The 11,848-nt window shown below is 46.9% G+C and overlaps 1 protein-coding gene across 1 annotated transcript in view; it reads left to right on the top strand.

Moving 5' to 3' along the window:
- LOC115161448 (bone morphogenetic protein receptor type-2) overlaps positions 1-11,848 on the top strand; it is a 106,066-nt gene that overhangs the window by 30,525 nt on the left and 63,693 nt on the right. The window contains exons 2-3 of the mRNA XM_029712438.1: positions 10,595-10,663; positions 10,694-10,816. Of these exons, the coding sequence (XP_029568298.1) occupies positions 10,595-10,663; positions 10,694-10,816 (192 nt within the window). The remainder of the gene's footprint in view (positions 1-10,594; positions 10,664-10,693; positions 10,817-11,848) is intronic.

The raw sequence follows: 11,848 nt of genomic DNA, 5'->3' as shown, positions 1-11,848 counted from the left end.
GCTGTAATCTACTGTGCTGTAATCTACTGTGCTGTAATCTACTGTGCTGTAATCTACTGTGCTTTCCAAACTTGCGAACCCATCGTAAACCAATTAAATTGCAGAAATTCTGTTACCTATTTATAGATTTTTTTTTTGGTAACGGAATTTAGAGTTTTAATCACTTAATAATTCAGAAACCAAATTGCTGAACACTATAACTAATTGATAGGTCTACCATGATTTATTACACTATATGACCAACAGTATGTGGACACCTGCTTGTCCATCATCTCACTCCAAAATCATGGTCATTAATATGGAGTTGGTCCCCCCTTTGCTGCTATAACAGCCTCCACTCTTCTGGGAAGGCATTAATATGAGTTGGTCCCCCCTTTGCTGCTATAACAGCCTCCACTCTTCTGGGAAGACATTAATATGGAGTTGGTCCCCCCCTTTGCTGTTATAACAGCCTCCACTCTTCTGGGAAGGCATTAATATGGAGTTGGTCCCCCCTTAAACAGCCGAAGCACAATTTATTCTCGTGAACAAACTTCTGTCGCTCTGCGGTGGGCTTATCCATGAACTTCCAACATTTGTGGAGACTATGACGACACTATTGGAGTGAGTCATCAGGTGATCGTTAGACAGGTGATGCCAAGTCTTCAATCTTCTTCCAGCCTCACAAATCAAGTACACTATGTTTGTAGAACACGCGTAAGAGAGGTAATCACAGCACTGGACGTTATCAAGACGCTTGAATCCGACTTCAATGAGAGAGCTACAGAAGAGGACCTCATATCTCAAGAGGATATCCGGTTCCTGACAAAAATGAAAGCGGGCATCAAACGCAAGGACAATGGACATTACGAGATGCCGCTGCCGTTTAAGGAAGAAAGACCAAACCTGCCGAACAATAAAACATGTGCAGTTCACCGCCTCAAGTGCCTGGAAAGGAGGCTAAGGAGAGACAAGCAGTACTACATGACTACACAGCATTTATGGAAGAGACCATAGCTTGTGGAGATGCTGAGAAGGTCTCCAAGGAAGAAATGAACAAACATCCAGCACGGTACATCCCACATCATGGGGTTTATCACCCACAAAAGCCTGGGAAGATACGAGTCGTCTTTGACTGCTCAGCTAAGTTTCGAGAGACGTCCTTGAATGACTATCCCCTCACCGGTCCAGAGCTGACAAACACATTGCTGGGTGTCCTTTGTCGTTTTCGTAAGGGTCCAGTCGCAATCATGTGTGACGTAGAGCGCATGTTCCACCAGTTTCATGTGAAAGCAGAAGACCAAGATTATCTGCGGTTCCTTTGGTGGGAGAACGGAGATCTAGAGTCTCAACCCTCAGTGTATCGTATCAAGGTCCACTTGTTCGGCGCAGCTTCGTCTCCTGGTTGCGCCAACTATGGTCTCAAACATCTCGCTGCCGAAGGACGAGGAAGCTTCAGCGAGAAGTCTATCCAGTTCATAGAAAGGAACTTTTATGTTGATGATGGGTTGACGAGCGTATCGTCTGAAGCTGAAGCGGCCCAGCTGGTGAAAGAAGCAAGAGAGCTTTGCAGCATCGGCAAACTTTGGTTGCACAAGTTTATCTCTAACAGCAAGGAAGTTTTAACCACAATTCCCAAGGAAGAATGTGCTGAGGGTGCCAAAGACCTGGATATGGCTCTGGGTGAACCACACATGGAGAGGGCGCTTGGTGTACTGTGGTGTGTCGCATCAGACGAGTTCCAGTTTAGGGTAGTTGTCAAGGAACGCCCACTCACAAGAAGAGGAGTGTTGTCTACAGTAGCCTCTGTGTATGATCCGCTTGGGTTTGTGGCACCCCTTGTCCTGGTAGGGAAGCAGATCTTGCAGCAGATGTGTCGTGACAAGATCGACTGGGATGACCCCATTCCAGATGACCTACGTTTCCAGTGGGAATTCTGGCTCCAAGGTCTACAAAACTTGTCGGGAGTAAGGATCCAACGAGGCTACTTGCCATCAAGTTTCAAGGAAGTGCAGAGTTATGAGCTCCATCACTTCTCCGACGCTAGTACCTCAGGTTATGGAGAGTGCTCATGTCTCAGAATAATCAGCACAGCAGGAGAAGTTCATTGCTCCCTAGTTATGGGAAAGTCGAGAGTCGCCCCTTCCAAGATTACGACCATACCACGACTGGAACTTTCAGCAGCGGTGGTAGCTGTTCGAACAAGTGACATGCTCAAAAGGAAGCTAGAGATACAAGGTCTACAGGAATACTTCTGGACAGACTCGAAGGTAGTTCTTGGCTACATCAACAATGAAGCCAGAAGATTCCATGTCTTTGTAGCTAACCGTATCCAACGCATTAAGCAAAGCACAGATCCCGAACAATGGAGATATGTGACCTCTGAAGAGAATCCTGCGGATCATGCTTCCAAAGGTCTCACATCAGAACAGCTCATGGCTTCCAACTGGTTCACAGGTCCAGACTTTCTTTGGCAAGAAGAACTTGTCAAGGGGGGAGAGTTCTTAGACAATGACCCAGAGCTGCAGAAATCCCTGGTCCATGATACCCAGGCAAAGGAAGAAAGATCGTTACTAGATCACCTTCACAAGTTCTCAGACTGGGCAAGAGTGGTAAAAGCTATTGCCAGGCTCAAACGACGTGTCAAGGAAGCCATAGGCTTAAAATTGAGGTCCAGTGAAGCTACAAGCATAGAAGAAAGGAGAGAGGCAGAGCTCACCATTATAAGGATGGTTCAAGAAGCAGACTTCTCCCATGAGATACACAACCTTAGGCACCAGAAAGACAAAGATAAAGCAAGCAAGTTGCATAAATTGAGTCCATTCCTGGATGAGAGAGGTAAACGCATCACCAAACCCACCTATCTGGAGAGGCCCATCCATAAGACAGTCACCCTCCTGGAAGCCGATCAAAAAACCCTGCAGACCCCTTTCACAGAAATCACAGGTGATTGGTGGGAGTGTAACTGACAGTTAATCTGTAAGTCTATGTCGTTGTTTTTTGTTTGAGTTGTTTACGTGTTCGCTATGCGGGGGAAATGATAAGACAGGTGGAACTACGTGGCTAATAACTGTTGTAACGGGGATCATTATCGTAGCAACACATCTTTGGGGGTGAAGGCATTCCCGCGCGGTGTTAGCTAAGCTTTCATGTTACCGGGTGTAGTTCGTAAAGGTTGATATGTGTATGTTAGGATGAAGCGGGAATTCATGCCAGGAATAATAAGTGTGAAGTTTGATTTCCTCCCTTCTGTATTAAGCAGCCAATGAGGTATTTTTTTCCTTTATTCGTGTGTTCAATATGATACTGTTATAGCTCCGGCTAAAATGTTTATGTATGTAATTACTTCAGAGTTATACCAAGCTAATAAGTCACTCATAAGACAAGAAGGTGTAAGAGTGTGCTTAAACTGTATTTTCATTTACTTTATAGTTCTCACGGAAGGTGATAATTCTGACTAAACTACAGAATAAAGCCGCCAGTTAAAATCAAGGAACGGTTATGCTCGTGGTTACTGGAGGGAGTTAAGGCTTTCCACTAGATGTAGGAACATTGCTGCTATAACAGCCTCCACTCTTCTGGGAAGGCTTTCCACTAGATGTTGGAACATTGCTGCTATAACAGCCTCCACTCTTCTGGGAAGGCTTTCCACTAGATGTTGGAACATTGCTGTTATAACAGCCTCCTCTCTTCTGGGAAGGCTTTCCACTAGATGTTGGAACATTGCTGCTATAACAGCCTCCACTCTTCTGGGAAGGCTTTCCACTAGATGTTGGAACATTGCTGCGGGGACTTGCTTCCATTCAGCCACAAGAGCGTTAGTGAGGTCGGGCACTGATGTTGGGCGGTTAGGCCTGGCTCTCAGTCGGCGTTCCAATTCATCCCAAAGGTGTTTGATAGGGTTGAGGTCAGAGCTCTGTGCAGGCCAATCAAGTTCTTCCACACCGATCTCGACAAACCATTTCTGTATGTACCTCGCTTTGTGCACGGGGGCATTGTCATGCTGAAACAGGAAAGGGCCATCCCCAAACTGTTGCCACAAAGGTGGAAGCACAGAATCATCTGGAATGTCATTGTATGCTGTAACATTAAGATTTCCCTTCACTGGAACTAAAAGGACCTGAACCATGAAAAACAGCCCCAGACCATTATTCCTCCTCCACCAAACTTTACAGTTGACACTATGCATTGGGGCAGGTAGCGTTACCTGGCATCCGCCAAACCCAGATTCATCTGTCGGACTGCCAGATGGTGAAGCGTGATACATCACTCCAGAGAACGCGTTTCCACTGCTCCAGAGTCCAATGGAGGCGAGTTTTACACCACTCCAGCCGACACTTGGCATTGTGCATGGTGATCTTAGGTTTGTGTGCGGCTGCTCGGCCATGGAAACCCATTTCATGAAGCTCACAACTAACAGTTTGATTTTTTTAGCACTCAGCGGGTCCCGTTCTGTAAGCTTGTGTGGCCTACCACTTCGTGGCTGAGCCGTTGTTGCTCCTAGACGTTTTCACTTCACAATAACAGCACTTACAGTTGATCGGGGTAAGGCAGAAATTTGACAAACTGGCTTGTTGGAAAGGTGGCATCCTATGACGCTGCCACGTTGAAAGTCACCGAGCCATTCTACTGCCAGTGTTTGTCTATGGAGATTGCATGGCAGTGTGCTCGATTTCATACACCTGTCAGCAACGGGTGTGGCTGAATAGAATCCACTAATTTGAAGGGGTGTCCACATACTCCTGTAAATGTAGTGCACTTCTGTGAACTGTAATATTTCTCCCACATGAAGCAGAGAAATTTTAAAATATCTTAAAGATATTTGGGGTAACGGAATTACAAGGCACATTTACAGAAGGTACAGCGGGTTAACTGGCTTGTTCAGGGGCAGAACGACATATACTGCCCAACGCTCTAACCACTAGGATACCTGCCCCTCTAACCACTAGGATACCTACCGCCTCTGCTCTCTAACCACTAGGCTACCTGCCTCTCTAACCACTAGGATACCTGCCCCCTCTAACCACTAGGCTACCTGCCTCCTCTAACCACTAGGCTACCTGCCTCTCTAACCACTAGACTACCTGCCTCTCTAACCACTAGGCTACCTGCCTCTCTAACCACTAGGCTACCTGCCTCCTCTAACCACTAGGCTACCTGCCTCTCTAACCACTAGACTACCTGCCTTTCTAACCACTAGGCTACCTGCCCCTCTAACCACTAGACTACCTGCCCCTCTAACCACTAGACTACCTGCCTCTCTAACCACAAGGTTACCTGCCTCCTCTAACCACTAGGCTACCTGCCTCTCTAACCACTAGACTACCTGCCTTTCTAACCACTAGGCTACCTGCCCCTCTAACCACTAGACTACCTGCCCCTCTAACCACTAGACTACCTGCCTCTCTAACCACAAGGTTACCTGCCTCCTCTAACCACTAGGCTCCCTGCCTCTCTAACCACTAGGCTACCTGCCTCTCTAACCACTAGGCTACCTGCCTCCTCTAACCACTAGGCTACCTGCCTCCTCTCTAACCACTAGGATACCTGCCTCCTCTAACCACTAGGCTACCTGCCTCTCTAACCACTAGGCTACCTGCCTCCCCCCCCCCAAATCAAAGCCTTTGCTTATTCCTAATTTTTAGGTAGAAAACATTTTGAAACATTTATTTATGCCTTTTTTTTTAAGTTGACTTTTAGCTTTCATTTTGACTCCCAATTTGCTCCTATGAACTTGTTGGTGCTCATGGGTTGTTTTCCATGGAAACGACCAGGAGTGACCTTGATCCAATCAGAAACAGAAATGGAGAGGACATAACACACAGATCCTACAGCTAAAACCTTGTCAGTCCCTCAGTACCAAAACAACCGGTCACACAACTAGGCAGCCTTCAGACCAGCCGCCCCACCCACTCTCCTCTCCCCACCCACACTCCTCTCCCCACCCACTCTCCTCTCCCCACCCACTCTCCTCTCCCCAGCCCCTCGCCTCTCCCCAGCCCTCTCCCCAGCCCTCTCCCCACCCACTCTCCTCTCCCCACCCACTCTCCTGTCCCCACCCACTCTCTTGTCCCCAGCCCTCTCCCCACCCACTCTCCTCTCCCCAGCCCTCTCCCCAGCCCTCTCCCCACCCACTCTCCTGTCCCCAGCCCTCTCACCTCTCCCCACCCACTCTCTTGAGGGTTGTTAACACAGTGTCCAAAGAAGGGCCAGAAGTATACAGAATGGTGTCGTCTGCGTAGAGGTGGATCAGAGAATTTTTTCTATTGTGTTATTGACTGTACGCTTGTTTATTCCATGTGTAACTCTGCGTTGTTGTTTGTGTCGTACTGCTTTGCTTTATCTTGGCCAGGTCGCAATTGTAAATGAGAACTTGTTCTCAACTGGCCTACCTGGTTAAATAAAGGTGGAATAAAATAAAATAAAATAAAAAGTTGGTCAGGATGATATCTGGTTACAGATTTAGGGTTGTACCTGGTGGGTTCCTTGAACATTTGTGTGAGATTGTGGGCATCGAGCTTAGCTTGTAGGATGGTCGGGGTGTTAAGCATATCCCAGTTTAGGTCACCTGACAGTACAAACTCTGAAGATAGATGGGGGGGTCAATCAATTCACATATGGTGTCCAGGGCACAGCTGGGAGCTGAGAGGGGTCTATAACAAGCGGCAACAGTGAGAGACTTATTGCTGGAAAGGTGGATTTTTAAAAGTAGAAGCTCGAATTGTTTTGGTACAGACCTGGATAGCAAGAAATAACTCTGCAGGCTATCTCTGCAGTAGATTGCAACTCAGCCCCCTTTGGCAGTTCTATCTTGTCGGAAAATGTTATAGATGGGGATGGAAATTTCAATCCCTAAAAGTTGCCAAAGACTCCAGCAACCCTAGTCATAAACTGTTCTCCCTGCTACCTCACGGCAAGAGGTACCGGAGCGCCAAGTCTAGGTCCAAGAGGCTTCTAAACAGCTTCTACCCCCCCAAAAGCCATAAGACTCCTGAACATCTAATCTTATGGCTACCCAGACTATTTGCATTGCCCCCCCCCTCTTCTACGCTGTCTATTATCTATGCACTGTCACTTTAATAACTCTCGACCTACATGTACACATTAATTACCTCAACTAACTGGTGCCTCCGCACATTGACTCTGTACCGGTACCCCCTGTATATAGCCTCCACATTGACTCTGTACCGTAACACCCTGTATATAGCCTCCACATTGACTCTGTACTGGTACCCCCTGTATATAGCCTCCACATTGACTCTGTACCGGTACCCCCTGTATATAGCCTCCACATTGACTCTGTACTGGTACCCCCTGTATATAGCCTCCACATTGACTCTGTATCGGTACCCCCTGTATATAGCCTACACATTGACTCTGTACTGGTACCCCCTGTATATAGCCTCCACATTGACTCTGTACCGGTACCCCCTGTATATAGCCCTCCACATTGACTCTGTACCGGTACCCCCTGTATATAGCCTCCACATTGACTCTGTACCGGTACCGCCTGTATATAGCCTCCACATTGACTCTGTACCGGTACCCCCTGTATATAGCCTCCACATTGACTCTGTACCGGTACCGCCTGTATATAGCCTCCACATTGACTCTGTACCGGTACCCCCTGACACACCAGATACTGACTGGTTTTCATGAGGTAAATGGTGGTCACATCAGATACTGACTGGTTTTCATGAGGTAAATGGTGGTCACATCAGATACTGACTGGTTTTCATGAGGTAAATGGTGGTCACACCAGATACTGACTGGTTTTCATGAGGTAAATGGTAGTCACACCAGATACTGACTGGTTTTCATGAGGTAAATGGTAGTCACACCAGATACTGACTGGTTTTCATGAGGTAAATGGTGGTCACACCAGATACTGACTGGTTTTCATGAGGTAAATGGTAGTCACACCAGATACTGACTGGTTTTCTGAGGGTAAATGGTGGTCACACCAGATACTGACTGGTTTTCATGAGGTAAATGGTGGTCACACCAGATACTGACTGGTTTTCATGAGGTAAATGGTGGTCACACCAGATACTGACTGGTTTTCATGAGGTAAATGGTGGTCACACCAGATACTGACTGGTTTTCATGAGGTAAATGGTAGTCACACCAGATACGGACTGGTTTTCATGAGGTAAATGGTGGTCACACCAGATACTGACTGGTTTTCATGAGGTAAATGGTGGTCACACCAGATACTGACTGGTTTTCATGAGGTAAATGGTGGTCACATCAGATACTGACTGGTTTTCATGAGGTAAATGGTGGTCACACCAGATACTGACTGGTTTTCATGAGGTAAATGGTAGTCACACCAGATACTGACTGGTTTTCATGAGGTAAATGGTAGTCACACCAGATACTGACTGGTTTTCATGAGGTAAATGGTGGTCACACCAGATACTGACTGGTTTTCATGAGGTAAATGGTAGTCACACCAGATACTGACTGGTTTTCATGAGGTAAATGGGGGTCACACCAGATACTGACTGGTTTTCATGAGGTAAATGGTGGTCACACCAGATACTGACTGGTTTTCATGAGGTAAATGGTGGTCACATCAGATACTGACTGGTTTTCATGAGGTAAATAGTGGTCACACCAGATACTGACTGGTTTTCATGAGGTAAATGGTAGTCACACCAGATACTGACTGGTTTTCATGAGGTAAATGGTAGTCACACCAGATACTGACTGGTTTTCATGAGGTAAATGGTGGGTCACACCAGATACTGACTGGTTTTTCATGAGGTAAATGGTAGTCACACCAGATACTGACTGGTTTTCATGAGGTAAATGGTAGTCACACCAGATACTGACTGGTTTTCATGAGGTAAATGGTGGTCACACCAGATACTGACTGGTTTTCATGAGGTAAATGGTAGTCACACCAGATACTGACTGGTTTTCATGAGGTAAATGGTGGTCACACCAGATACTGACTGGTTTTTCATGAGGTAAATGGTGGTCACACCAGATACTGACTGGTTTTCATGAGGTAAATGGTAGTCACACCAGATACTGACTGGTTTTCATGAGGTAAATGGTGGTCACACCAGATACTGACTGGTTTTCATGAGGTAAATGGTGGTCACACCAGATACTGACTGGTTTTCATGAGGTAAATGGTAGTCACACCAGATACTGACTGGTTTTTCATGAGGTAAATGGTAGTCACACCAGATACTGACTGGTTTTCATGAGGTAAATGGTGGTCACACCAGATACTGACTGGTTTTCATGAGGTAAATGGTAGTCACACCAGATACGGACTGGTTTTCATGAGGTAATGGTGGTCACACCAGATACTGACTGGTTTTCATGAGGGTAAATGGTGGTCACACCAGATACTGGACTGGTTTTCATGAGGTAAATGGTAGTCACACCTGATACTGACTGGTTTTCATGAGGTAAATGGTGGTCACACCAGATACTGACTGGTTTTCATGAGGTAAATGGTAGTCACACCAGATACTGACTGGTTTTCATGAGGTAAATGGTAGTCACACCAGATACTGACTGGTTTTCATGAGGTAAATGGTGGTCACACCAGATACTGACTGGTTTTCATGAGGTAAATGGTAGTCACACCAGATACTGACTGGTTTTCATGAGGTAAATGGTGGTCACACCAGATACTGACTGGTTTTCATTAGGTAAATGGTGGTCACACCAGATACTGACTGGTTTTCATGAGGTAAATGGTGGTCACACCAGATACTGACTGGTTTTCATGAGGTAAATGGTGGTCACACCAGATACTGACTGGTTTTCATGAGGTAAATGGTAGTCACACCAGATACTGACTGGTTTTCATGAGGTAAATGGTAGTCACACCAGATACTGACTGGTTTTCATGAGGTAAATGGTGGTCACACCAGATACTGACTGGTTTTCATGAGGTAAATGGTAGTCACACCAGATACTGACTGGTTTTCATGAGGTAAATGGTAGTCACACCAGATACTGACTGGTTTTCATGAGGTAAATGGTGGTCACACCAGATACTGACTGGTTTTCATGAGGTAAATGGTGGTCACACCAGTAACTCAGTAAAATCTGAAAACTCGTTGCATGTTGCGTTTACATTTTTGTTCAGTATATTTAAAACACAAGAAGATCATGGGACTGGACTCCTGTAACATGTTTATTACTTATCCTTGATCTTTCACCACATTCATGATAAGACATTGTTTTTGCTAATGTATGATTGGGGTCCCTGGGCAAGAGAAGGTTGAAGACCCCTGATGTAACCCCAAGCCCCCCCCCCATGCCCCCCCATGCCCCCCTATTGCCCTCCTGCTGCCCCCCCATGCCCCCCCACACCCTCCATGCCCCCCCACACCCCTCCAAGCCCCCCCATGCCCCCCCAAGCCCCCCCATGCCCCCTGCTGCTGCGATATGAGCTGTATAGTCACTGAGACCAATGCTGAGATAACAAGAGATATTCCAGCTCTGAATTATCCATTCGTTTTTCTGTCTCAGAAAATGAAAGCGCAAATGATTTTTGCTAACTTTTCTATATCCCTCCCTCCCTCCCTCCCTCTCTCTCTCTCTCTCTCTCTCTCTCTCTCTCCCTCCCTCCCTCCCTCCCTAGCTGCCCAGAGTGAGGAGCGTGAGTGTGCGTTCAACGACCAGCAGCAGCAGTATGAGGAGCAGCGTGTGGGAGGAGGAGGAGGAGGAGGAAGAGGAAGAGGAGGAGGAGGAGGAGACTGGCCTATGACCAGAGAGAATAGTACCATACGCTGCAGTAAGGGCTCTCGATGCTATGGCCTGTGGGAGAAGACTAGAGATGGAGAGATACACCTGGTCAAACAGGGTACGTCTACACACACACACACACACACACACACACACACACACAGTAAAGATGGGGACATATACCTGGTGTTCATGTAAAACAGTTTCTCCCTCTTCTCTCTCTGTCCTGATCTCACTCTCTCTCTCTCTCTCTCTCTCTCTCTCTGTCCTTATCTCTCTCTCTCTGTTTCTCTCTCTGTTTCTCTCTCTGTTTCTCTCTCTGTTTCTCTCTCTGTTTCTCTCTCTGTTTCTCTCTCTGTTTCTCTCTCTGTTTCTCTCTTTCTCTCTCTGTCCTGATCTCGCTTTCTCTCTCTGTCTGTTTCTCTCTCTCTCTCTCTCTCTGTTTCTCTCTCTGTTTCTCTCTCTGTTTCTCTCTCTGTTTCTCTCTGTTTCTCTCTCTGTCCTGATCTCGCTTTCTCTCTCTGTCTGTTTCTCTCTCTCTCTCTCTGTTTCTCTCTGTTTCTCTCTCTGTTTCTCTCTCTGTTTCTCTCCCTGTCCTGATCTCACTTTCTCTTTCTCTCTCGTCTCTCTCACTTTGTTTCTCGCTCTCTGTCTCTCTTTGTCTCTCTCTGTTTCTCTCTCTGTATCTCTCTCTGTATCTCTGTCTGTATCTCTCTATGTTTCTCTTTCTCCCTGTTTCTCTTCGTCTCTCTCATTCATTCTCTCACACACACATTATTTTTTTGGTGTCTTTTACCCCCTTTTTCTCCCCAATTTCGATCTTGTCTCATCGCTGCAACTCCCCAACGGGCTCGGGAGAGGCGAAGGTTGAGTCATGCGTCCTCCGAAACATGACCCGCCGAACCGCGCTTCTTAACACCCGCCAGTTTAACCCAGAAGCCAGCCGCACCAATGTGTCGGAGGAAACACCGTTCAACTGACCACCGAGGTCAGCCTGCAGGCGCCTGGGACCGCCACAAGGAGTCGCTAGAGCGCGATGAGCCAACTAAAGCCCCCCCTCCCAACCAAACCCTCCCCTAACCCGGACGACGCTGGGCCAAACCCTCCCCTAACCCAGACGACACTGGGCCAATTGTGCCCCACTCTATGT

This window comes from Salmo trutta, chromosome 24 (assembly GCF_901001165.1).
Source record: "Salmo trutta chromosome 24, fSalTru1.1, whole genome shotgun sequence".
In the NCBI taxonomy this organism is placed as follows: domain Eukaryota; kingdom Metazoa; phylum Chordata; class Actinopteri; order Salmoniformes; family Salmonidae; genus Salmo; species Salmo trutta.
Note: the sequence above shows the minus strand (reverse complement) of the source record. Positions and strands in the feature narration are given on the sequence as shown.